We start from the raw sequence: 27,171 nt of genomic DNA, 5'->3' as shown, positions 1-27,171 counted from the left end.
TAGCACTCGTCCTCCAGTCTATCTCTGGGAAGTTAAAGTATCCCATGATCACGCAGTTTCCATGAGTATTTACTTCATTAAAAACATTAAAGAGGGCTCTGTCCATATCCAGATTAGATCCCGGCAGTCTATAGCACACCCCAAGCACTATCCTAGGGGAGGCTCTAGTAGTTTTCTTCCCCAGTGTAATTTTTACCCAGATGGACTCTGACGTCTCCATTCCATCGCTTCTTATTTCTTTACATTCTACCTCATCATTGATATACAATGTTACTCCACCACCTTTACCTTTATTTCTGTCTTTCCTAAACAGCACATACCCTTCAAAACCTGTAGTCTAGTCATGACTACTATGTCACCATGTTTCTGTTATCCCTATAATATCTGGTTTCACTTCCTGCACCAGTAGCTCTCGTTCCTCCATTTTGTTACCTAGGCTCCTCGTATTAGTGTACAAACATCTTAATTTTTGCTCTTTGGCCTCGCTCACATTCTGTAGCCGATTAGGCACGGTCATTCTACAGCCAGTATAACCTATTAGACTGGTATCCACACTGCCCTTCCTCCTTACATACATTCTCCTACCCACGGCTGTATCCTTTCTTACTTGGTTTTCTTCCCTCACAATGCTAAAATCCGGCGTGGAGATTACCTGGACATCTCCCAACCATCTCCCCCAAATTCCTAGTTTAAAGCTCTCTTAATCAGTTGTGCCTTCCTCCATCCTAGAAGTCTATTTCCTTCCCTACTCAGATGAAGTCCATCCCGAGAGAACTGTCATCTGTCTATGAATGCCTCCCTGTGGCCATACATCCCAAAGCCCTCCTTATAGCACCACTGCCTGAGCTATCTGTTGATAGTCATAATCTTGTCACACCTTTGTTGCCCTTCTCTAGGAACAGGCAGAATCCCACTAAAGATCACCTGAGCCTCGATTTCCTTAAGCGTCTTCCCCAGCCTAGCATAGTCTCCCTTAATACTTTCCAGCGAGAATCTAGCCGTATCATTTGTTCCCACATGAAGGATAATTAGGATAACTTTCCTGCTCCCTTTAGGATCCTTTTCAACCTCAGGTCTACATCCCGTATCTTAGCACCTGGAAAACAGCACACCCTTCTATTCTCTGGATCAGCTCTGGTTACAAGCCTGTCTATTCTTCTCAATAAAGAGTTCCCGATCACATAGACCTGCCTTTTCCTGGTGACAGTGCTATTCTCCAGTCTATCCCCTGTTCCCTCTGGCTGCAAGTTCTTTCCATTCCTGTTCTCCCTTTTAATCCTCTTCTACCCATCCTGTATCCTCCTGATGCTGTAGCTTTTATTTGTTTATTATTAATTATATTGGCTTAAAGCCTCACTTCAAATAGTTATTTTGTCTGATCTCACTGTTCTGGTTCAGAAAAATCTAGGTGCTGTAGGTAGTAGAGCAGGTAATTCAGTAGGTGGCACCCTTTGCTGAGTAATTAAGGAACAAATGCCCAACATAATTTTAAGGACCATTTTGCTAGTAGAATTATTGGCTTTCAGACAAACTGTAAAATAAAGGACATGACCACTTATGGATATTAATGATTGCGCATAACTTTTTGTATCAATAGTGGGGTTAATTTGTATGGTCTCTCCAAATTCCCATTACATCTGCGTACCTAAATTCCACTCTAAATTTCAGATTCCAAGGTTTCGGTTTCATCTTCCAAGCAGCTGTATGTGTGCTATTTTATGTAAATTATTTAATGAGATAATTTGCTTGATTCAGACATGTGGAAAATAATCCATTATGTAGTCCTTATGAGGTGGGGTGGAAAAGTAAGTGCCCCAAACTGGTTTGGGAGAAGAAAATGATATAAAGTATAATCTCATTCCTCTGTACCAGCCGGGAAAGAGGTGATTCCTGGCTAGAGAACAAAGAAATAAGGTTATTGTTAGGTGGTGTACACACATTAGCTTGCAGTTATGAATGTTCTACATTCCTCTGTCCTCAGTTCCTCTCTGCCAGCAACACTGGGTTAAAGAAATAGTCTTCCCGTTGTCTTTGATGCTTTTTGTCATTTTTTAAATAATATTTCTTAAAACTTCTTATGTTTGGTATTAGTGTTTTTACCAGATTTTTGCAGTTGAGAACTTTGTCTGCTCAGTGAGCGATACAAAATTGTAAATCTGTAAAAATCCCACTATTTTTAGAGTTGAATGTCACATGACAAGATTTCTGTCACTTGAAGACAGTCATTCTTCCCAGAAAATTTGAAGTGATGGACGTTTTGTAGAAAAGCAAGAAGGGATTGGGATCTGTATCAAATGCATTTCTGTCATGTTGGGATAAAGGTTTCCTGTATGCTGTTTCTCTTTCGCCTTGTGTAATAAAGGAAATGAGATAAAAGGCTAGCCATATGATCTCAGTAGGTATGAAGGGGTTGACTCACTATTAGTGCCTCTTTGTGGTCAGGTGTTGCTTAGTAGCTCTCTTCCTATCCGGTACCTCCTGCTGATGGTCGCTCTGGGGCCGTGGTGGTCTCCCTCTTCCTGTGTCGTGGCCCTCTGGCCAGGTCATGTTAAAGGGCAGTTAATGAAGAGAAATAAGAGGAATTAACACAAATGAATTATCCTTAATTGGGTTAAGGCTCTCTTCTTTCAAAGGGCACTCATCTGTCTGTGGCCCTAAACTGAGTTCACATGTAGTAGAGGTGAATAGTTCTCTCTCTAGGAGAGTCAGCCTCTGGCCCTCCTTTTCTTCAGGCAAGGGCTGTTGGGCAGCAGTCCTCTGAGAAGTTCTTGCTTGCAGTTTGCCCTCTTTCCAGGAGCTGAGGACTGAAGGTCAGCTCTGCTCCCTGGTCTGCCATCAATTGACATGAGTATCTCCTTCTTAAACTCCTCCCTCCAATCCTAACATCTCTCATGAGTGCAATGGGGCGGAGGCACCCAAGCCCACATTAAGTCTTGAGAGAAGTGCTAGATCCTTGCTTCAGGAGGGCAGTCTGTCTCTAGACTGGGCCCTTAGCCATGTTGAGTGGTGCTCACTTAATCTAATGAGTCACTTACGTAACCTTCCTTTCTCCTTCACAAAGTTGTCTCTTTAGCACCCAATGTAGGCAATTAGTAAGCAGTAGCAATACCCAACTAATGTCCAGATTCTTCAGCCCTTCTTCAGACTGAGCAATACTTACATGAGTAATCCCAGTTTTGGAGGAAGATAATTGAGAAGATTGTAGAGTTTTCCAATTGTACTGCTTCTGCCTTCTCTTGTTCCCCACTTCATCATGTTCATATGATTTTGTGCAGGCAGAGGAAAACAGAGGAAACAGGCCCATTGCAACCTTCTCTAGAACATTTGGCCATGGCAAGTCAGTGTGTGTGTGCCGTTAAATGATACTGCTTGAAGTGGTTCCAGTGCTTAAAGTCATATGTGAAGATCCTATAGTCTGGATTTGTGAAGGAAGTATTTTATTAATAGATGATGATACTAGTATTCTTTTTCTCAGTCAGAGAACTTTAGTTACAGATTTCTAGAGTTTGTGGCCAGAGGAGACTGTTAGATGTTCTAGTCTGACCTTTGGTATATCACAGGTCATTAAATTTCACCCAGTTATCCTATATTGAGCCCAGTAACTTGTGTTCTGACTCAAGCATGTCTTCCAGAGAGACATCCTGTCTGGATTTGAAGATGTCAAGACATGGAGAATCCGCCACTTTCCTTGGTAGTTTGTTCCAGTGGTTAATCCCACTCACTATTAAAAATTTTTTTTTTAAAAAAGTGCCTTATTTTTAATCTGAATTTTTCTAGCTTCGGCTTTTAGCCGTTGGTTCTTGTTATGGCTTTATCCACTAGATTAAAGAGCCCTTTAGTATCTGGTATTTTCTCCCCGTGAAGGTACCTGTATGCTCTAATGAAGTCATCTCTCAGTCTTCTTTCTGATCAGCTAAACAGATTGAGCTCTTAAGTCTCGCGCTGTAAAGCAATTCCTTCAGCCCCTGAATCATTTCTGTAGCTTTTTTCTGCAATCTCTCAAATTTTTCAAAATCCTTTTTAAAATGTGGACACTAGAACTGTATGCAGTATTTCAGTATTGGTCTCACTGATGCTATCTGCAGAAGTAAAATCACTTCCTATTGCTACCTACTACTCCCCTGTTTACACATCCAAGGATCACATTAGCTCTTTTTTCTACAGTACTGCTCATGTTGAGTTGCTTGTCCACTCTGACCCATAAATTCTTTATTGGAGTCAATACTTTCCTGGATAGAGACCTCCATTTGGGAGGTATGTCCTGCATTTCTTGTTCCTAGATGTATCATTTTGCATTTGCCTATAGACTGTTTATACTGTAAATTATCTGAAGCAAGAAATAGCTGGCTTTAAGAAATTACCTGAATCAGCTACAGACTAAGGACAGACTCATTTCTAAGTCTCCAGATTTGTTCTTTCATAATTGATTTCCTGCCTCAATTGTAGACTACAAATAAGTCAGATACATCTCTGTTCATTAAGATTATTAAATAATAGAGATATTTGGGGCTTAGGTGAGAGCAGAAGATGCCCCTAAATATTTACATATATGAATGTTTGAGCCTGCATTCTTATGGAGAAAAAATGCCTTCCACATGGTGACTCTTCAGAAAGAAAAAAGTAAAGAAAAAAGTATTTCTGGTATTACATATTTTACTCATTGAACTTTTTCAATATACTTTGCTCATTCTGTGTCAGTACTTTCTGAAAACTGAGTATATGGGATACACCATAATTTAAAAATGCCTTTTGTAGAAATGACTTATAGTTCTCTAGAATTAAGGACAGTCAGTATGAATTGTGCTTTGAAGTATTCAGTTCAATACAGTGGTTATTGGAGACTTTATAAGAAGGCGTGTTTAGTGCTGGCTCAATAAAAGTGAAATACTTATAAGTGCAGTTTCTAAGACTAATTATATTGTTCGCTGTATAGATAGCTTCAAGTGTCCAGATTTAACTACGATGCAAAGATATAGGGTTTGATTGTCCTCTCAAATGAGTTTTACCGTGACGTAACTTCCAAGGACTTTCATGGAGTTGAAGCTAATTTATCCCATGACAAGTGGAGAAGAATCAGGTTAATTTCTCTAAAAGTTCTTTACTTCACAGCAATAAATAGGTTCAAAAGCACCTTGCTACTGAACTAGCATACACTGTTATAAAGCAGGCTGGTAGGTAAACTAGGAAAAATTACTTATTGTTAGCATCTAAAGCTTGAAGTATTCTGTTCTCCGTTTTCTTTCTGTGCAGCAGCCATAAGTAAATAGAGCAATAACCTGTGTAATGCTACATACATATTTTCTTATATTTTAGGATATAGCAGCCGAGGGGCTGGGGGAAGAAATGTGCACAGAGCCATGTGATGGTAGGGGGGAAAATCTTTTGGCTAATCCCCAGATTAGAATTTGGGCAAATGTTACTCTTTTAAGATTTACATAAAGATAAGTGACAACAAGCAAAAAAGTTCATGTGGTAAACTGGATTTTACATTTTAATTTTATTCAGAGACCACGATGCAGACATCAGAGACTGTGTCGGACACAGGTTCAACAGTGACTTTACAGACATCTGTGGCTGGCCAGGCAGCAGTGCCCACACAGGTAGTACAGCAAGTACCGGTACAGCAGCAGGTAGGTGGCTGTTAGTCTAGGAAAAAAACATGAAAAGTCAAGTCACAGTTGTGCCTTTCCTCAAATATAATGAAGGACTGATTTTGTATAGGTCTGCTAAATGAACTCTTCTTTCTGTTTTTATCCATTTTATTTTGCTAAAACCAAAAGAGCTACATAAAAAGACACACTGCTTCTAGGATTTATTCCTTGAATAAGATCATCAAGACATTTATCAGAGGTGTATAACCACCATATATATATAAATATGTGGTAGTAATAATAGATAATATAGTAATGTAACATCATAATTTAACATTAATGTAAAACAATTAAATATTCAAATTAATTTATTTGAAAGGTTAATAAGGAAAATATTCCTAATATTAATGGCCAGATTCTTTTCCCTTTTTGTTTTGCCCCCTTGAATCAGTCTAAAATAAATGCAAAACGAGTATTACTTTGCACCTCTAAAGTTGTATGCTAAACACTGATGACACCCTTGACTTGAAAGCCCCACCCTAGAATTCATTTCAGCAGCTGAATCTGTGCAAGATCTACAGTGTAAATTGAACTGATTTGGGGGAATAGGTAATTGGGTGCAAGAGTTGTGCCTTATATTTAAAATAGTGTTCAAGGGTTTTTTTTCTCATACATGTAAATAAATCAGTATTTAATCATGAGCGTTTTGGGGATTGTGGATGACAGTGATGTTATCTTGCACTGAGAACTGGCTTTAAATAATTATAGAATCATAGACATTAGAAATGGAAAGGACCTTTTAGATCATGCAGTCTGATTTCTTGCCAATGCAGTCTTGTTCCCAGGAGTAAACAGTTTCTAGTATTTTGTCAAATTTAGTTTTAAAATCCCAGGTGACATTGTTGACTTGCCTCTTACTTTTCATTGTTGATCAATTTTTCTTGATAGTAAGACCAAACTTTCTCTCTTCTAATTTCATGCTATTACTTCTGCTTATATTTCTATGTATAACATGGAATAATTCTGTTCCGTTCTAGGGTATTAATTCAGCAAAACTACTTAGGCACATAATTAACTTTAGGCATATGCTTAAAATCATCTCTATTCAGCAAAGCACTTAAGCACATAGTTAAGTCCTATTGAAGTTGGTAGGATGTCAGTGTGTACTTACATGCTTTGTTAAATAGGGATGGTCTTAAGCATGTGCTTTAAAGTTAAGAACGTCTCAAAGTGGTTTTGCTGAGTTGGGATCTTAGTGTTTAGATCTTTCATTATTTGTGGATAGTTATGTTTTTCTGTCTCCTTCCTCCTCGTAGTTATTGCTTAGCCAATCTATAGTATGTATTTGGTTCTTTTAATTTTTCCTCATAAAATAATCCCTCTAGCTCTATCATCAGTTGTGTAGATCAATTGTGTAGCTTTCTTATACTTATTCCAATTTTTTTTCTATTAATGTGGTATCCAGAACAGAACACAATAATCTAGATGTGGTTGCAGTGGACTCTTATCTGCCTGCTCTGGTGCGATGCCTTAGTGTATGCAGGCATCTGAAAATCACATTGGTCTATTTTTTGCAGCCATGTAGCAATACGTAAGGCCACTATCAACCTTAGTTCTTCTTTTTGTAATTATTCCTATGGGTGCTTCACTTTAGGTGTGCATGTGCACCTTGGATGAGAGATTTTTGGTAGTGGTATCTACATGGTCTGTGCTAGCTGTGCTCTGTACACCCTCCTGCTCTGATCTGAGGGCAGGTCAGACCCACTGCTACTCCAGTTCTTTCTCAGCTGCCCACTGCCTGAAAGGGAACCCTGGAGTGTCCATGCACTAGTGTACCTCTTGTCTTAGCCAGCTGTCCTTGCCTAATTCCTTAATTTTTATGACATTTTTTATTAAATTTATTTTACTTTTGAACTTACTTGCACACTTTTTTGTGCGTTTTTTTTTTTTTCAGAGGGTCCCCTCATTTTTCAAGGTCAGGCCTCCCACCTCACTTAGAGCCTTTTCCTTTGTTTGAGGTGTCTCTCTTTCCTTGCTGATTATGCCCCAAACCCTTGGTCTTAAATGCTGCCTGACCCCTAGAAGGTATTTACCCCTCAACAACATTCATTCTAGCTGTCTCCAATATCTGGGGGAGATAAATATCCCATCAAGGTGCAAGATCTGCATTGGATTTGGAAGCAAATCCAGGATACTGAAGGAGGACAGACTTAAGCTGCTGCTCATGGAGCATTCTATGAGACCCTCCTCCAACTTGGGGCCTGTTCAGCAGCTTTGACTAGTCTAGCACACCCCTTCAATTTCCATCACTCCACTCTAGGGGGCAAGAACCATGGGGTATCTCCAGATAGTAGCTCAGAGCCCTCAAAAAAGATGAGACCTAAGCCTCCTGATAGAGAGGCCTTGAAGAAAAGGGATAAATTGCCTCAGAAATCTGTTAGCAAGGAGACATTGAATTCTGGTATGGGTATAGTTGAGGCTCCAAGACCCTCCTGTACTGAGCTTCCTGCACTGACTAAGAAGACCTTTAGTGCTCCCTGCTCTGAAAAGTCTCTTGGCGTGCAGCTTCACCTGGTACTAATGGTAATATGTGGCACTGAACCAGTAATGCATAAGGGCTCCATCACCTCAAAGAGATCAGTACTGGCACCAGCTCCCCTGCTTCCTGCCACTCGACTAGGGTACAAATACACAAGGCATTCTATTCATGCCCCTGTGCCATCTTTGGTACCAATGGCTTCAACTGTGATGGACTCAGCTCTCCTATGTCCTGCCTTCCTGGTACTGAGCAGATTCCTGTTTCTAAGCGACCTCCTACTATTCAAGGAGCCTTATTTTCCCCCTACTGATGGGTACTGAAGGAAACCTTGTGGACCCATGATCTCCTCTGGTACCAACTAAATGAGCTCCCCTTCAAAGACTCCTTTGCTGACTTGGATATGTCCATTCAGGAATCTATCATCTTCCCATTCAGACCCCCTCCCCAGAAGTCTGTTTTGAAAAGAGGGTCAGCAGGAACCAGACACATGCGAGTTCCTCAACAGCCTCCTTGCTATAACCTCTTTTGGGGTTCATTGCTCTTCCCCTATGCCCTGCCTCAGTGTCCCTTCTGCAGCTCCTGGGCTGCATATGGAGACCAGTATTATAAGAGCACACTCTCTCAGGAATGACCACCAGGAGTGAGAGGGACTTGTTCCTCAGGACCCCCCTCATCTCTACCCTTGTCAGGAGAAACCAAGAACTGTGGGCTGATAGAAAGGCAACACCACCCACTAATAAGTCCTCTTCCTCACTTGATGAAGCTGTAATACCTCCTCCACATTCCTATGCAGACGACTTCAAACTTTTCCAAGATTTCATGTAAAGAATATTTGAGTCTCTGCAAATCCCTCTGGAAGAGGTGCAGGAGTCGCAGCATAGCATGATGTAAATCCTTCATTCCACCTCCTAGGGCAGGATGGCCTTGTCAATAAATGATGCCTTGCTAGAGCCATCGAGAACAGTATGTTAAATACCTGCTTCTGTCCCACCCACTTGGAAAAGAAAGGACAAGAAATATTCACTCCAGTGGCACAGAATACCTATTTGACTATCTTGAACTGATCGGTGGTTGGTACTATTTATGAAACAAACAGCATGATTCCAGGTCCACATGATAAAGAGTATAAGCGGCTGGACCTTTTCAGTCATAAAAATTATTCCTCAGCCTTATTACAATTTAGGGTAGCAAATTACCAAGATGTAATTGCTCAATATAATTACACAAACTATAATAAATTTCACTCATTTTATTGAATATCGTCCACAATAACAAAGAGACCGGTTCCAGGCACTCATCACTGAAGGACAACTCGTTGCCAAGGCCTCATTAGCCTCTCTCATCTGTGGCAGTTTCAAATATATAAAGGGCCATAGAACCACCCAAGAAAAGATCTAGGTTCCACCTCTGTGGTTGCCCAGCTACCAGCCTGCATCAAACCACCATTTTGATATATTGGTTGAGAGCCACAAGTCACTTCATTATCTGGATCTTGCACTCCACCACCTTTCTACTTCCCATTTCCTGCCTTATGGGGACCATCTTTCCCATTTCATGCACTCATGGGAATGAATCCCTTTGAACTGGTGGGTGGTAGAAGTTGTCACATCAGGCTATGCCTCCTCTCCACCCACCCTCACTGCCCCTCCTCAGGGACCCATCTCATGAAGGTTCCTAATATAAGAAGTGAAATCCCGTCTTCCAACATGGGAAAAAGACTCTACTCTAAATACTTTCTGGTGCCCAAGAAGAAGGTGGGATGGAGACAGATCTTGGATCTCAGAACATTGAAAATATTTATCCAGACTCAGAGGTTCCAGATGATGACCTTAGCAGCAATTATACCACCTCTAGATCCAGGGGATTACTTTGTGGCCCTTAACCTCCAGGATGTGTGTTTTCATGTAGCAATGCATCCAGCTCACAATTGCTTCCTGTGGTTCACAGTCAGTCACAAACATTATCAATAATAGATACTTCTATTTAAGCTCTCTACTGCCCCAAGAGTCTTCATGAAGGCTCTGTCATTAGTGGCTGTCCAGCTGAATAGTTAGGAGTGATCGTCTTTGCCTACTAGATTACTGACTCCTCGAACAACGAGGTACAATCAGCAGTTGGAAAGGCTCTACCTCTTTTCAACACACTGGGGCTAACATTCAACAGAGAAAAGTCCACTTTGATACCTACCCAATGTATCAAGTTCATTGGGGCCACCCTGAACTCCTAGACCACCAGAACACACGTACTGTCAGACAGATTTGTCACAATGTCCAACCTCATCTCCCAGCTTCAGTTAAGTCCTCGAACAGTGAGAACTTGTGTGCAGCTGTTGGATCACATGGCAGACTGCACATTCATGACACTTTACACCAGATTACATTCCCGATGCCTTCAGGATGGGCTCAGAACCATCTATGCCTGACAAATATTATCTAAACAAACTGGTATCTATTCTACAAAAAGTCCTTGAGTCCTCATCTGCTTTTTCTCCCCAAGATCTCCTCGGACTTCCACACTCACCAGGACATTCAGTAACTCATCTTCTACTCTCAACTGCACAACTGTAGGAAAGAAACCAGTGTACACATCCTGGATGTTAAGAGGGCACTAGTTTTCTGCCTAGAAAGAACATGCTTTTTGTGTCCTTCACAGACTTAATGAATAGAACCACTGTTTCTGCCCAGAGACAATCCAGGAGGGCACTAGCATTCTACCTAGAGAGAACTAAACCCTTCAGAGTTTCTCCTAGGCTCTTTGTATCTTTCACAGACAAAATTAGTGGAACTTTATTTCTATCCAAAGACTATCAAAATGGGCTTTGGGATGCATTTTGGCCTGTAGCAAACTCTCAAGAGTGCATCCTCCCTCTAGGGTGACAGCCCATTTCACTAGAGCACTGTCCACCTCAGTTGCTTTTGGCAAGAATGTCCCCATCAAAGACATCTATAAATCTGTCACCTACTCATCTGTTCATACCTTTTCCCAGCAGTACCCCATGGTGTATATTTGCAGCTCTGATGCAGCCTTTTGGATGACTGTACTCCAATATATATTAGGCAGGATTCCTCAGCACCTGCCCCCTTAATGTGGGTACTGCTTGGGAGTCACCTGAAGTGGAGCGCACATAGGGACACTTACTTGAAGGAGAAGGGGAGGTTACTTACTTGTACAGTAGCTGGGCCTTCAAGATGTTTTGTCACTATGAGTGCTCTATTACTTACCCTCCTTCCCCTGCTAACAAAAACCTGTGATCGGAGGAGTAGTGATCCATCAAACTCTCTGTCAACTGGCAAGGGGGTTGTAAGAACATCCTGATTCTGGTATGTACATTCTGTCTCATCAAAGAATGTCATGTGCGGTCTTAAATGAAAGCCAGAGTCACACTGGTCATTAATATCCTTCTGAAATATAGGTACAGATACTATATAAGGAATTATGTGTATGTATACTGAAAATATGATCTTAGATTCTGTATCGCAGCAGAAGTTGAGAAATAGGTTTCTTGTCAGACAAAAAGAAAAGGAGTACTTGTGGCACCTTAGAGACTAACCAATTTATTTGAGCATGAGCTTTCGTGAGCTACAGCTCACTTCATCAGATGTTTACCGTGGAAACTGCAGCAGACTTTATATACACACAGAGAATATGAAACAATACCTCCTCCCACCCCACTGTCCTGCTGGTAATAGCTTATCTAAAGTGATCAACAGGTGGGCCATTTCCAGCACAAATCCAGGTTTTCTCACCCTCCACCCCCCCACACAAATTCACTCTCCTGCTGGTGCTAGCCCATCCAAAGTGACAACTCTTTACATAGTCAAGTCAGGCTATTTCCTGCATAGATCCAGGTTTTCTCACATCCCCCCCACCCCCATACACACACAAACTCACTCTCCTGCTGGTAATAGCTCATCTAAACTGACCACTCTCCAAGTTTAAATCCAAGTTAAACCAGAACATCGGGGGGGGGGGGGGTAGGAAAAAACAAGAGGAAACAGGCTACCTTGCATAATGACTTAGCCACTCCCAGTCTCTATTTAAGCCTAAATTAATAGTATCCAATTTGCAAATGAATTCCAATTCAGCAGTTTCTCGCTGGAGTCTGGATTTGAAGTTTTTTTGTTTTAAGATAGCGACCTTCATGTCTGTGATTGCGTGACCAGAGAGATTGAAGTGTTCTCCGACTGGTTTATGAATGTTATAATTCTTGACATCTGATTTGTGTCCATTTATTCTTTTACGTAGAGACTGTCCAGTTTGACCAATGTACATGGCAGAGGGGCATTGCTGGCACATGATGGCATATATCACATTGGTGGATGTGCAGGTGAACGAGCCTCTGATAGTGTGGCTGATGTTATTAGGCCCTGTGATGGTGTCCCCTGAATAGATATGTGGGCACAATTGGCAACGGGCTTTGTTGCAAGGATAAGTTCCTGGGTTAGTGGTTCTGTTGTGTGGTATGTGGTTGTTGGTGAGTATTTGCTTCAGATTGCGGGGCTGTCTGTAGGCAAGGACTGGCCTGTCTCCCAAGACTTGTGAGAGTGTTGGGTCATCCTTTAGGATAGGTTGTAGATCCTTAATAATGCGTTGGAGGGGTTTTAGTTGGGGGCTGAAGGTGACCGCTAGTGGCGTTCTGTTATTTTCTTTGTTAGGCCTGTCCTGTAGTAGGTAACTTCTGGGAACTCTTCTGGCTCTATCAATCTGTTTCTTTACTTCTGCAGGTGGGTATTGTAGTTGTAAGAAAGCTTGACAGAGATCTTGTAGGTGTTTGTCTCTGTCTGAGGGGTTGGAGCAAATGCGGTTGTATCGCAGAGCTTGGCTGTAGACGATGGATCGTGTGGTGTGGTCAGGGTGAAAGCTGGAGGCATGCAGGTAGGAATAGCGGTCAGTAGGTTTCCGGTATAGGGTGGTGTTTATGTGGCCATTGTTTATTAGCACTGTAGTGTCCAGGAAGTGGATCTCTTGTGTGGACTGGACCAGGCTGAGGTTGGTGGTGGGATGGAAATTGTTGAAATCATGGTGGAATTCCTCAAGGGCTTCTTTTCCATGGGTCCAGATGATGAAGATGTCATCAATATAGCGCAAGTAGAGTAGGGGCTTTAGGGGACGAGAGCTGAGGAAGCGTTGTTCTAAATCAGCCATAAAAATGTTGGCATACTGTGGGGCCATGCGGGTACCCATAGCAGTGCCGCTGATCTGAAGGTATACATTGTCCCCAAATGTGAAATAGTTATGGGTAAGGACAAAGTCACAAAGTTCAGCCACCAGGTTAGCTGTGACATTATCGGGGATAGTGTTCTTGACGGCTTGTAGTCCATCTTTGTGTGGAATGTTGGTGTAGAGGGCTTCTACATCCATAGTAGCCAGGATGGTGTTATCAGGAAGATCACCGATGGATTGAAGTTTCCTCAGGAAGTCAGTGGTGTCTCGAAGGTAGCTGGGAGTGCTGGTAGCGTAGGGCCTGAGGAGGGAGTCTACATAGCCAGACAATCCTGCTGTCAGGGTGCCAATGCCTGAGATGATGGGGCGCCCAGGATTTCCAGGTTTATGGATCTTGGGTAGTAGATAGAATATCCCAGGTCGGGGTTCCAGGGGTGTGTCTGTGCGGATTTGATCTTGTGCTTTTTCAGGAAGTTTCTTGAGCAAATGCTGTAGTTGCTTTTGGTAACTCTCAGTGGGATCAGAGGGTAATGGCTTGTAGAAACTCGTGTTGGAGAGCTGCCGAGCAGCCTCTTGTTCATATTCCGACCTATTCATGATGACAACAGCACCTCCTTTGTCAGCCTTTTTGATTATGATGTCAGAGTTGTTTCTGAGGCTGTGGATGGCATTGCGTTCTGCATGGCTGAGGTTATGGGGCAAGTGATGCTGCTTTTCCACAATTTCAGCCCGTGCACGTCGGCGGAAGCACTCTATGTAGAAGTCCAGTCTGCTGTTTCGACCTTCAGGAGGAGTCCATCTAGAATCCCTCTTTCTGTAGTGTTGGCAGGGAGACCTCTGTGGATTAGTATGTTGTTCAGAGGTATTTTGGAAATATTCCTTGAGACGGAGACGTCGAAAATAGGATTCTAGGTCACCACAGAACTGTATCATGTTCGTGGGGGTGGAGGGGCAGAAGGAGAGGCCCCGAGATAGAACAGCTGCTTCTGCTGGGCTGAGAGTATAGTTGGATAGGTTAACAATATTGCTAGGTGGGGTGAGGGAACCATTGCTGTGGCCCCTTGTAGCATGTAGTAGTTTAGAAAGTTTAGTGTCTTTTTTCTTTTGTAGAGAAGCAAAGTGTGCGTTGTAAATGGCTTGTCTAGTTTTAGTAAAATCCAGCCACGAGGAAGTTTGTGTGGAACGTTGGTTCTTTATGAGAGTATCCATTTTTGAGAGCTCATTCTTAATCTTTCCCTGTTTGCTGTAGAGGATCTTGATCAGGTGATTCCGCAGTTTCTTTGAGAGCGTGAGGCACAAGCTGTCAGCATAGTCTGTGTGGTATGTAGATTGTAATGGATTTTTGACCTTCAGTCCTTTTGGTACGATGTCCATCTGTTTGCATTTGGAAAGGAAGATGATGTCTGTCTGTTGCCCCATAACCTCAGCCATGCGGAACGCAATGCCATCCACAGCCTCAGAAACAACTCTGACATCATAATCAAAAAGGCTGACAAAGGAGGTGCTGTTGTCATCATGAATAGGTCGGAATATGAACAAGAGGCTGCTCGGCAGCTCTCCAACACGAGTTTCTACAAGCCATTACCCTCTGATCCCACTGAGAGTTACCAAAAGCAACTACAGCATTTGCTCAAGAAACTTCCTGAAAAAGCACAAGATCAAATCCGCACAGACACACCCCTGGAACCCCGACCTGGGATATTCTATCTACTACCCAAGATCCATAAACCTGGAAATCCTGGGCGCCCCATCATCTCAGGCATTGGCACCCTGACAGCAGGATTGTCTGGCTATGTAGACTCCCTCCTCAGGCCCTACGCTACCAGCACTCCCAGCTACCTTCGAGACACCACTGACTTCCTGAGGAAACTTCAATCCATCGGTGATCTTCCTGATAACACCATCCTGGCTACTATGGATGTAGAAGCCCTCTACACCAACATTCCACACAAAGATGGACTACAAGCCGTCAAGAACACTATCCCCGATAATGTCACAGCTAACCTGGTGGCTGAACTTTGTGACTTTGTCCTTACCCATAACTATTTCACATTTGGGGACAATGTATACCTTCAGATCAGCGGCACTGCTATGGGTACCCGCATGGCCCCACAGTATGCCAACATTTTTATGGCTGATTTAGAACAACGCTTCCTCAGCTCTCGTCCCCTAAAGCCCCTACTCTACTTGCGCTATATTGATGACATCTTCATCATCTGGACCCATGGAAAAGAAGCCCTTGAGGAATTCCACCATGATTTCAACAATTTCCATCCCACCACCAACCTCAGCCTGGTCCAGTCCACACAAGAGATCCACTTCCTGGACACTACAGTGCTAATAAACAATGGCCACATAAACACCACCCTATACCGGAAACCTACTGACCGCTATTCCTACCTGCATGCCTCCAGCTTTCACCCTGACCACACCACACGATCCATCGTCTACAGCCAAGCTCTGCGATACAACCGCATTTGCTCCAACCCCTCAGACAGAGACAAACACCTACAAGATCTCTGTCAAGCTTTCTTACAACTACAATACCCACCTGCAGAAGTAAAGAAACAGATTGATAGAGCCAGAAGAGTTCCCAGAAGTTACCTACTACAGGACAGGCCTAACAAAGAAAATAACAGAACGCCACTAGCGGTCACCTTCAGCCCCCAACTAAAACCCCTCCAACGCATTATTAAGGATCTACAACCTATCCTAAAGGATGACCCAACACTCTCACAAGTCTTGGGAGACAGGCCAGTCCTTGCCTACAGACAGCCCCGCAATCTGAAGCAAATACTCACCAACAACCACATACCACACAACAGAACCACTAACCCAGGAACTTATCCTTGCAACAAAGCCCGTTGCCAATTGTGCCCACATATCTATTCAGGGGACACCATCACAGGGCCTAATAACATCAGCCACACTATCAGAGGCTCGTTCACCTGCACATCCACCAATGTGATATATGCCATCATGTGCCAGCAATGCCCCTCTGCCATGTACATTGGTCAAACTGGACAGTCTCTACGTAAAAGAATAAATGGACACAAATCAGATGTCAAGAATTCTAACATTCATAAACCAGTCGGAGAACACTTCAATCTCTCTGGTCACGCAATCACAGACATGAAGGTCGCTATCTTAAAACAAAAAAACTTCAAATCCAGACTCCAGCGAGAAACTGCTGAATTGGAATTCATTTGCAAATTGGATACTATTAATTTAGGCTTAAATAGAGACTGGGAGTGGCTAAGTCATTATGCAAGGTAGCCTGTTTCCTCTTGTTTTTTCCTACCACCTCCCCCCCCCCGATGTTCTGGTTTAACTTGGATTTAAACTTGGAGAGTGGTCAGTTTAGATGAGCTATTACCAGCAGGAGAGTGAGTTTGTGTGTGTATGGGGGTGGGGGGGATGTGAGAAAACCTGGATCTATGCAGGAAATAGCCTGACTTGACTATGTAAAGAGTTGTCACTTTGGATGGGCTAGCACCAGCAGGAGAGTGAATTTGTGTGGGGGGGTGGAGGGTGAGAAAACCTGGATTTGTGCTGGAAATGGCCCACCTGTTGATCACTTTAGATAAGCTATTACCAGCAGGACAGTGGGGTGGGAGGAGGTATTGTTTCATATTCTCTGTGTGTATATAAAGTCTGCTGCAGTTTCCACGGTAAACATCTGATGAAGTGAGCTGTAGCTCACGAAAGCTCATGCTCAAATAAATTGGTTAGTCTCTAAGGTGCCACAAGTACTCCTTTTCTTTTTGCGAATACAGACTAACAGGGCTGTTCCTCTGAAACTTGTCAGACAAAAGATGTTTATTTGCCTCTCTGTCAGCATGTAGATTTAGCATTGTAAGCTAACACAATGGAGGCACATTTACATCTGAAATCAATGGAGAGCTCTGAAGTCAACAAGGAAGAGCACATGGCAGAGGAAGAGAACCTTACCTGGAGATACATTTCAGAGGTTTACTATTCCATATTTGTAGAACAGAGAAGACACCCTGTCATGCTGTACCTAGGAAGTAAATGGGAATCCATTTACATTCATGAAAATGTGATCTCAGCCAGCCTTGTTTGAAAAGGCTGAAGAAGACATTAGGGGTGAGATAAACTTCTTTAGACAGGAGGTTAGCCTGTTAAGTTTAGTGTCAAGAAAGCATATTATGATTTTGTTTTATATATAACCCTTTTGTTTCCATTATTATCACTTACTTTCTCTCAGTGCAGTGGTATTAAACAAGGACCTGATAGTACAAACTGAATCATACAAGTTGGTGTGTACACTCTTCCCCTGGGGACAGCAGACCTGGAATTTTTTAGAGTGTCCTGTGGAGAAGGGGCTGGATACTACAGAGGAATGCTTTGAAAGGGCTTAATGACTGGAGTACACCTGTTGTTAACCTAGCAGGCAAAGGCAGGGCTAACATAGCTCAGAGGATAGAGCTTGGGTAGCTAACAGTCTGGTGATATCAGGGAACTGATGCCCAGTTAAACACAAGCAAGTCTTCCTCATGCTGGAGGCAGGGGGGTAACAAGGTGACTCATAGCCTTGGGTATCCTGAGAGCCAGCACAATATGGACACGCACACATCTAAAATGGAGTACCCACAGGGACAAAACACTAGTTACTGTACAAGTAAGTAACCTTTCTTCTTTGCGTGATTGTCCATATACATATTGCACTGTTGCCAGAGTCTTTTTTAGTCAGTGGTACTGTTGGAGTGGCACATGTGCCCTGCCCGCCCTTGTGCCTGCAGCTACGGGCATAAAAGGTGGGGCTGCACCAACCAACTCCAGTTGCTTCTTGCTGCCCATGGTTAAGAGGCAGAGCTTATCACTTCTTTTGGCATACTACCCATTGTCTTGTAATATTAGTGTAAATAGATAGTTTTTAGTTAGCGGTAAGAGGTTTGGTTTAGGTTTTTTGATAGTGTCTGTTTAAAATTCCATTCAGGACCTTATTTTTGTTTTTTTCTTTATGGGAGGTACTTGCTAGCAGTCTGTGCACCAAAACTGACCACAAATCCATGTGATTCAAACATCACCTGTCTTGAGAAGCAGTCATGCTGCTGAATGAAGGCCAGACAGAATGTTTCTCCTTTACTGGTGTGACATTTGGAGACCATTCTCAAGGATACCTCAGAGCTAGAGAATCTCACCTCACGGAATTTCTTTGAGCAGTCGATATGTCCACGTTTGGACTCTGGCCTTTCAACTCTGGAGGCTGAAAAGGTTGAATGGTCTTCCAGGACTGCTCCTGCCTCTTTATCTTCTAAGACCATTGAACTAGCCATCAAGTCTTCTGCCTTGAGAAAGTTATCAGGAGACAGAGGTAATAGGAAGGAGAAGAGGCACAGATCACGCTCTCCAAGTGTGGTATCTAGGCCTCAGAAAACGTTGAGGCTTTTTGATGTAAACAGTGCTTCTAAACTTAAAAAAAAAGGGGGGGGGGCCTTGAGCACCCATCAAGTTCCTGCTTGGGCTGATTTGGACTTGGACTTATCTCATATTTTACTCAGTGCCATATCGGCCATTTTGGGATCCTATGACCAATCCTCCAGCACTGACTACCCTGGTACTGGCAACACTGGTACTGATGACTGGTGTATCCTAATGCTGTCAAGATTATATATTGTGGCCCCACCTGCTATCATGCCTGTTCCCTTTGTATTGCTTCCATCTTAAACTGTTTTGGCACCAAGACCATATCTTGCTACCAGAGAACTTATCATTTCATCAGTACCAGACTCTCTGCTTCTTGCTTCCACAAAACTATTCCCGTGGGCACCACCTTTAGTTCTAGGTCTAGTACTATCTAGTACTACCTAAAGTATATCCCATACAAATTCCCATTACACCAGTGGGAACAGCACAGCCATTCAGTGAGGAGGTATTCATTTACCTCATAAGCTTTGGGGGACAGTGGAGAGCATTCTACAAGATCCTAGTTGTCTGGGCTTTCTGGAAAGCATCTAAGAGAGGCTCCTATTATTATTATTTATTTATTATTATGGAAGGAGCTCATAAAGGCACCCTGGCCATTGGTACCCACTTCCTTGGCCTTTGGCATCTTATACATTCTAGTATACCTGGAATTTCTGGATGCCTTGGGGATATTCTCAGCATTGAAGACCTGTCTCAACTACCTGTACAAGACTCAGATCTCTGTCTCCTGAACAACTGAGAATGGAGTTATATCCCCCACAACAGCCAGAACCATCTCAGGACGTTTCTCCTCTGGATGAGACTTGCAGGAGACAGAACTGTCCATCCCTGCGCAGTGTCTTCATCCCGAGATGAAGCAGTGGTTCCCGAAACTTAAACATCTACTCCTGATGATTACAAGGTTTTTCAGGAGTTAATGAGGAGAGTAGCCTTGACATTCGGAATCCTGATGGTTGAAGTTCAGGACAGGCCACATAGATTATTGGACATCTTGCACACTTGGTACTAGGATGTACCTCTCTTTTAGATTCTGCTAAAATATTGTGGCAGATACCAGCTTCACTGGGTTGCACTTTGAAATGTGCAGACAGACATTACCGGGTACTATCCACTGGCTCTTTGTAACCTTATACTTACTCAGTACTGGGATCTCTTGTAGCTACAGCTGCAAATGAGATCTTGCCAGACTCAGCTAGGATCTACTCTAAGCATAAGGAACCTATAAGATTAGACCTTTTTGGCAGAAAATGTTATTCCATCTCTAGGCTGCAGATGTGGATTTCTAATTACTGAGAGGTATTAGCCAAGTATGATTTCATAAATTGTAATACAATGCAAAAATTTATTTATTAACTCTAAAGAGGAGTTCAGGTCCATCTTAAAGGGCAGCTGGAAGTGAAAACATAATTGAAAACTGCTCTGTAAGCAGTTGATACGGCATGTAAATCAATGGGAACAGCTATACTAATGCACAGATCCTCTTGGTTCTTCTCCTTCTGTGATATCCCTAGAGAATTACAAATGACTACTGAGGAGTTGCCCATTGAGGGTTGTAATTTATTCCATGACCATCTAGGGCAGGCGTTGGTATGCCGATTTTTGGCCGCACTCTGCTGCCAGCCGGGGTCCCGTCCGCTGGCCCCACTCAGCCCGCTGCCTGCCTGGATGATCAGAACCCCAGACAGGCAGTGGGCTGAGCGGGGCCAGCGGCTGGGACCCCAGGCCGGCAGTGGGCTGAGCGGCTCAGCCCACTGCCGGTCTGGGGTTCTGGCCGCTGGCTTCTGCCAGCTGGGGTCCCGACCGCTGGCCCCGCTCCGTCCGCTGCCTGTCTGGGGTTCCATCCACTGGCTCCTGTAAATGTAAAATGTATTATTGGCACGTCAAACCTTAAATTACTGAAGACTTGGCACGCCACTTGTCAAATGTTGCCGACCCCTGTTCTAGGGCAATGCTCGTTGAGAGTATACACACCAACCCAAAATGCAAACACTTTGGACTTCAGATGTACCAAAAGCAGCCTGTGTGTCATCAGTCCAGGTTCACACAGCTTCTCAGGGAGCTGCAAAAATTCTCTGGAAGAAGACCATCATCAACAGACATATTATTGCCTCTGCTTCCCTCATTTTCCAGGCAACAAAATTGACTCAATGCCTGGAAGCAGTTTACCCGTTACTTCGGATATTTCTAACCTATCTCCTCCTGTTGAGGATGGACTGTCTGACTTCCACCACTTATGGATTACAAAAACAGACCAAAGAAACAAGAGTTTGTGTAGTGGGTTATACAGTTCAATGTCACTCCCTGTTCCACCCTCTGTCTTCTTCCCCATCCCTATTCAGGAGCCCCTTTCACAACAGCAGGTTAGAACAGGGAGTACAATCACTTCTCGCTCTCAGTGCAATAGTGGAGGAACCACACCACCTGAAAAGGAAAAGATTTTACTTGAAGTATTTCCTTATCCCCAACTAAAAGGAAGGACTTTAGCCTATCCTCGATCTCAGGGCACTGACCATTTACATCAAAAGGGGCAAGTTCAGAATGGAATTTAGCAATAATCATCCCGACCCCACACCTGAAAGACTGGTACACTGCTCTTGATCTCCAGAATGTGTATTTTCATATTTCAATCCATCGGACATACAAACAGGGCTTTGCAAATTAACCCAGGGAGGTCATACCAAACATAGGGGTTGTGTGAAAGAAGGTACAGAGGAGATTGTGTGAAATGTGACAAATAACCAGACATAGGTGGGAGCTGCGACAGAGCCCCCAGGACATAGGCAATACAAACCTTGACAAGGGAGTATAACCAATGAGAGATAGAGTTATGTCGAGTTTTGAAGGTGACAGCAGGAAGTTTAAATTTGATATGCTATCATATGGGAAGCCAATGGAGGAATTAAAAAAGGGGAGTTACATGATTCACTTGATTGGCAAGGAAGTTGCATTTAGTGGCAGCATTTTGTGTAGACTGAAGGGAGGCAATGTGTGTGTTCGGGAGGCCAGAGCCTGGGAAGTTGCAGTAATTCAGACAGGATGTAAAGACAACACGAATAAGAGATTTTGCAGTGTTGGGAAACAGAAAAGAACAGATTCTGGAGCTGTTGAGAAAGAAGTGGCACAATTTAGAAATGATGTGGATATGTGAGCAGAGGAGGAGGAGTCAAAATGTGAACGTAAATGTGGACAGGAGACTGTGAAGGATCATGGACAAAGAGTCTAAGTGGGGCAGCTCATATCCAGTATAGATAGGAGGGATAGAACAGCCACTTCCCGCATACTATGAATTGAGAGGGTAAGTGGAGTCCTCTCTGAACAGTGAATCAAGAGGCCTGTGTGTGAGAGAGAGCGAGAGCGGGGCTAAGGTTGAAATTTGACCTCACGCACTTTGGGAGCTGGCATCTTCTTCCTAAAGATGAAAATAATTAGAAGACAGGCAAAAAGAAATGTAATTTTAAATATCTCATGATTTTAAGCTATTCTTGTGATTTTTGGAGGTGTGTGTGTCATGGGGTATATAGGCCCCATGTTGGCCTGGCAAACAAATGGTTAAGGGGAGGAACTACCGGCCAGTACTGATTGGCAGCCTCACAACATCTGGGAGAATAAAAGAGCTGAGAAGCAGAGGGGCAGGGTGGCTGCCACAGGAGCAAGCAGGCTGGAGAAGGAAACTCATGCCAGCAAGCTGCTGAGTAGCTGACCAGAGACATTACCGAGAGAAGGCATAATCAGATCTACAGGCTGGAGAAGCCTACAGAAATTTGAGTTCCCCTACAGGCCACTCAGAGACTTAAAAACTGAAGGTGTTTCCAGATCCTCTGACTACCAGGACCAGCTGACTTTGCCAAGTATAAGAGGAAAATCCACACACCCCAGTGGGACTGAAACTAGCACCCTTCATAGCCCAGAATGGGAATGTCATAGAGACTCAAGCAAGAGGAGCTGACTGACCACCCTGCCAGATCAAGCAAACTCAGTGGAACACTCCATCTGACCAAACGGAGTTCTGTTGCACCAGCACATCAGCTCACAGGGTGGTCTTATTAATTTTGAAGGTCTGGCGTTGGCAGTACTGGCTACAGGAGGGAAAAGATGGAGGTTAACAGTGTGGGCTGTCATGGGCATATCCATGAACACAGATATCCCTCTATGCACAGACACAGGGAGATGATGTACCCCATGGAGTTATCCTAGATGCTCTTTACTGAGAGTTTGCTGCACATAGTTTTATTTCAAATATAAATTCAAATATACAAGGATTTTTTTTCTGTGTTGATAAATGGAAACAATTTTCAGAAATCCTGGATATATACAAATTAATCAGAATATTCACTTTGTGGCAATTAGACTAAAGATACATCAGTGAATCTATATTTGCTTCATTAAGTATGTATATGATACGGTGATTTTTAAAGAGAATTGCTATTTTCTAATAAAACTAATGCATCTTTGAATTTTATTAGAAAATAAAGTAATACATTGCATGTGTGCTATGTTTGAGTAAACAAACTTCTGTATATTTACATTTATGGTGATATAAATAATTGTTCTTTTGAAGTGAATGATACTGTTTTAGATTAGGGTTTTTTAAATTAAAACTGATTACAGTATTTCATTTGTCTAGCAAACTATTCTCTTCCTACATTTCTTTAGTATTTACATCATTCTTAAATGACAGCTCATGCTTGTGTTGCTCAGTGTTTGTTTCTATAGTGTAGTGATAGCTGTCCTTGGAAAAACGTAGAATACATTTTGCTGAAGAAATACTATTTCTCTGAAGGAGAGGGAGATAGTTAAATAAAAAGGTGAAACTGACAGCCCTTTTCCTGGAGCTGTATTTGTGTTAAACTGTCCTTTATATTGAGCACATAGCAAATTAGTATCTGTCATTTTCTCAGATATTATATATCCTTTCTTTGCACGGAGCCAAAATAAACATGACTCTTTTAAATGTCCTATTCAGGGCTCCTGAGTCAGACAAAACTCCCATTGTCACCAATAGAAATATAGGATACCCTCATGGCAGCCAGGAGAGGTGGTGTAGGCAGCCAAACTGAATGCATTATGGAGGAGGGGGAAGCCTGCCCAGGATTCAGCATAGTAGATGGGGGTTGGAAGGCATCTACTCTACCCTGCATTAATGAGGCAGGATAGGAAACAGCAATGTCTTTCCTGTCAGCTTTCCTTCCACCCCACCACCCTTTTCATCTATGAGAAAATAAACATCTGTTCCTGGAAAGCCAGGCTAAGAAGCCAGAACACTTCTACCTATCTTTTTTTTTTTTTTTTAAAGTCTGCTGTGGGGTAGAATTGTCCCAAGACACTTATGCCCCCCATCTCTCAAAAAAGTCAGGACTGGGAGGTTGACAGGGAATTGGGGGAAGAATGGCCACAGCAGCGCTTTAATATCACTGCTCCTTTCCCCTCCCCTCCCCCCATCAACGGCCCTGCTGGTAGGGTGCCTACCAGCAGGGCCACCAACGGGGCGGGGGCAAAAGGGGCAGCGACATTAAAGTGCTGTCATGGAGGGTCCTTAAAGCGCTTTAATTTAATGTACGGGCCGGTACCGGCAGTCACTTCTTACCAGTACACCGTACCGGCCTACTTTCACCCCTGAAAATATCCCATGCTATCCTGATACAAGGGGTATTGTTCAGCCAGCAAGTTCTCTATCATCCTTCTTAAAGGAATATCAAAGACACAAGCAAAATTGGATGGCTCCAAAGTATTAGTGGATGGTTTCTGAAGCATATGTAAGCGGGGGAATAGTCCCGCTCTTGTGGGGAACTTTCCTGGCTTCTGCATTACCCCGGTGAAGTGGGCTAGCAAAAGGATCTGAGTCCTCGCTCCACTTCCTTTACCCAGTGGCCTCCCTGCCCTTGAGGACTCCCCTTCCACTCTCCTGTCTGGCAGAGTCCTCGTAACCCCAACAAGGCTGGGCCCAGGATTCCTGGGGGGCTTGACCCCCAACCCTGCTGTGGTCACCTAGGACAGGGGCTAGGGTGTCCCCACTCCGGGGTACTCTCTCTGTACTGGGCACTTCTCTGACCCACTGACCATTACATACAAGTTAAAGCAAATGCAAGTTATTTAATCAACAATTAATTTTAAAAAGAATAAGGGAAAATGAGAAAGGTTAAAGGAAACACATCAACCCGCTCTGTGGCAGGGAACATCACAAACAGTGTCTCTGGAATGTCAGGGCAGTTCAGAGTCTGTTCCTTGTAAGTCCCAGGCCTTCTTCTCAGGCCCTGGCTGTGCTGCAGGGATGCTGTGGGTTGGACACTTGCTCTGGTGGTGGCCTCACACTCTCAGGCTCTAAGTGGTAGGACCCTTCTTCCCAGTGTCGCCCCCGCCCTGTCGGGGTTAAATTCCAAGCCTGGCCTGCAGAGCCTCTTGGCTGAGGCGTCTCCCTGTGCTGGGCCCGCTGCCCAGGGTCCCCCTCGCTCTCTCCAGCTGCTCACCACACCCAGCTCCGGACTGCTCCAGCCCCAGCTCCACCACTCTGTCTCAGCACTGCTGCTGCTCTGCCTCCAGCTCCCTGGGCTGCTTCTTTGGCCCTTCTGCCTCTGGTTGCTACAGCTCTGCTCCCAGGACAGGTCTGCTCTGCAGGCTGCTTCTGTGACTCTGCTCCCAGCACTGACCTGCTTCGTGGGCTGCTTTTCTGGCCCCTCTGGCTCTGGTTGCTGCAGCTTTCTTCCCAGGGCAAGTCTGCTCTCTCTGGGCTGTGCCTCTGGCTTTGGGGCTGTAGCTTTGCTCCCAGGACAGGGTCTGCTCTCTCTGGATCTGGCATAGCTCTGCTCCCCAGCTCAGCTTGGGCCCTTGCGTTCTCCTTAGCTCGACCCCATGCTGTCTGATGCAGGCAATTCCAGCTCACATGGAGGACGGGACCTCCCTGGCCTCCTGACTCCCTGATTAGCCTGCCCACCCTGTCATTCAGGCTGACCTGGATCATTGGCCTCTCCCCATTGTTTCTGGGGACTATCAGTCTCAGGGTCCTGATTTCCCATCGACCCTTCCCCTTTTTAGTACTGGGAGCTAGCCAACCAAAACACCACCACTGACTGTTAGTAAGGGGGCAACAGTCCCCTTAAACATAGGTTAAATTCTGACATATTTCAGCTGGGGTAGCACTCTGCCCTAACTGAAGGGGTAATTGACAGTAGATTCTAAATTCTGAGCTTTCATAGATACTAGAAAGTCACTACTAGATACTAGATACTAGATACATAGATACTAGAAAGCTTGTGGCTGAGCTGGCAGAAGAGGCGGGAATGCAGTCTCTATTGCTATACCTTTACCAGTTTTACAGCATAGTGCTGTCATCATTCACTTCCTCCAATAACCCTAACCTTAAATCTTAAGCCTACTTCTATCTCTCCCCTTGCCAGTGCACCAAATTGGCACTGTTTAGATGAACTAAAACAGTTTTGACTTAAGTATACAAATAAACTTGAGGGGGAGGGAGTGATAACTTGGCTGAGTTATCTCTGATGTCAGAATGCGTCTCTGCCTGCAGCACTAAGTATGCATATTAGACTTTTCCATTGTTCCTTTTCAGCTGTCACCAAAATCAATAGGGTTCTTCCCACTGATGCCTACAATATTCCCGGAAATCATGGAATTGATTGGACCCAGTCTTCAAAAGTTACCTCATTAGAGACAAGTGCCATCGAAAATGTTCAAGTTTTACTGAAACAACACAGCTATTGTAACAGTTCTTTTTAGTAGGACAGCATATTTAAACTCTGAAATATAAAATGTGTCTTCCAGTAAGATATTTATGCACAAGACCTTTTCTAATGTATTTCTCAGACATTCCCACTAGAATTCTTAGCAATCCAATTTAGCACCTTCTACTTTGCAAAGGAAAAACAAGAACAAGCAAAGGTTTAAAAAATTGTAATTTAAAATGTGAAATTCCATTATTATTTAGCTATTTCTTTTCATTCTAGATAAATGTGCCTTATCTAAAATGTTAATATAGAAAATAAGTGATAAAAGAAATCCCAAATCACTGGTCTGTTTTCTGATAATTCTTTGTTGTTGTTATTTTATATAGTGTCAACAGTGGGCTAGTGATGGACAAGAAGACAAAGTCCATTGCACTAAAGTTATTGTGAATATATTTTCCAAAAAGATTTAAAGTTGTTGAAATCAGATAACATTTCAATTCACTACAAAAAGCACTTGAAGAGCAGTTCTTCTCTGAAAAGTAACCTGTAAAAATGGCATTGTGGGAGTCCCATGTTTGTCTCTCAATAACTTCATATTAAATTTCTGCCATTTTAACGCAATTTTTTCTCCTAACTGCCAGCCCTGCAAGTTCAGCCTGGGCTCTAAAAGTTCGTCTGCACTTTTTCTGAGTTGCACATCTTTATCAGTGATAAGATTCTGCAACTGGGTCTTAATCATGACGTTAAAAAC

The 27,171-nt window shown here is 43.4% G+C and overlaps 1 protein-coding gene across 3 annotated transcripts in view; it reads left to right on the top strand.

Annotated features, from left to right (window-relative positions):
- The window catches only part of RFX3 (regulatory factor X3), a 254,481-nt gene that overhangs the window by 130,264 nt on the left and 97,046 nt on the right, over positions 1–27,171 (top strand). For 2 of the 3 annotated variants that reach the window (XM_048850512.2, XM_048850510.2), the window contains exon 2: positions 5,506–5,630. In XM_048850512.2, coding sequence (XP_048706469.1) covers positions 5,514–5,630 — 117 coding nt within the window. In that variant the 5' untranslated portion in view covers positions 5,506–5,513. Of the gene's footprint in view, positions 1–5,502; positions 5,631–27,171 lie in introns of those variants that run through there. The other variant, XM_048850513.2, reaches the window with a different exon arrangement.

This window comes from Caretta caretta, chromosome 5 (genome assembly GCF_965140235.1).
Source record: "Caretta caretta isolate rCarCar2 chromosome 5, rCarCar1.hap1, whole genome shotgun sequence".
Classification (NCBI taxonomy): domain Eukaryota; kingdom Metazoa; phylum Chordata; order Testudines; family Cheloniidae; genus Caretta; species Caretta caretta.
The sequence above is the reverse complement of the archived record's forward strand: the minus strand, read 5'-3'. Positions and strand labels throughout refer to the sequence as shown.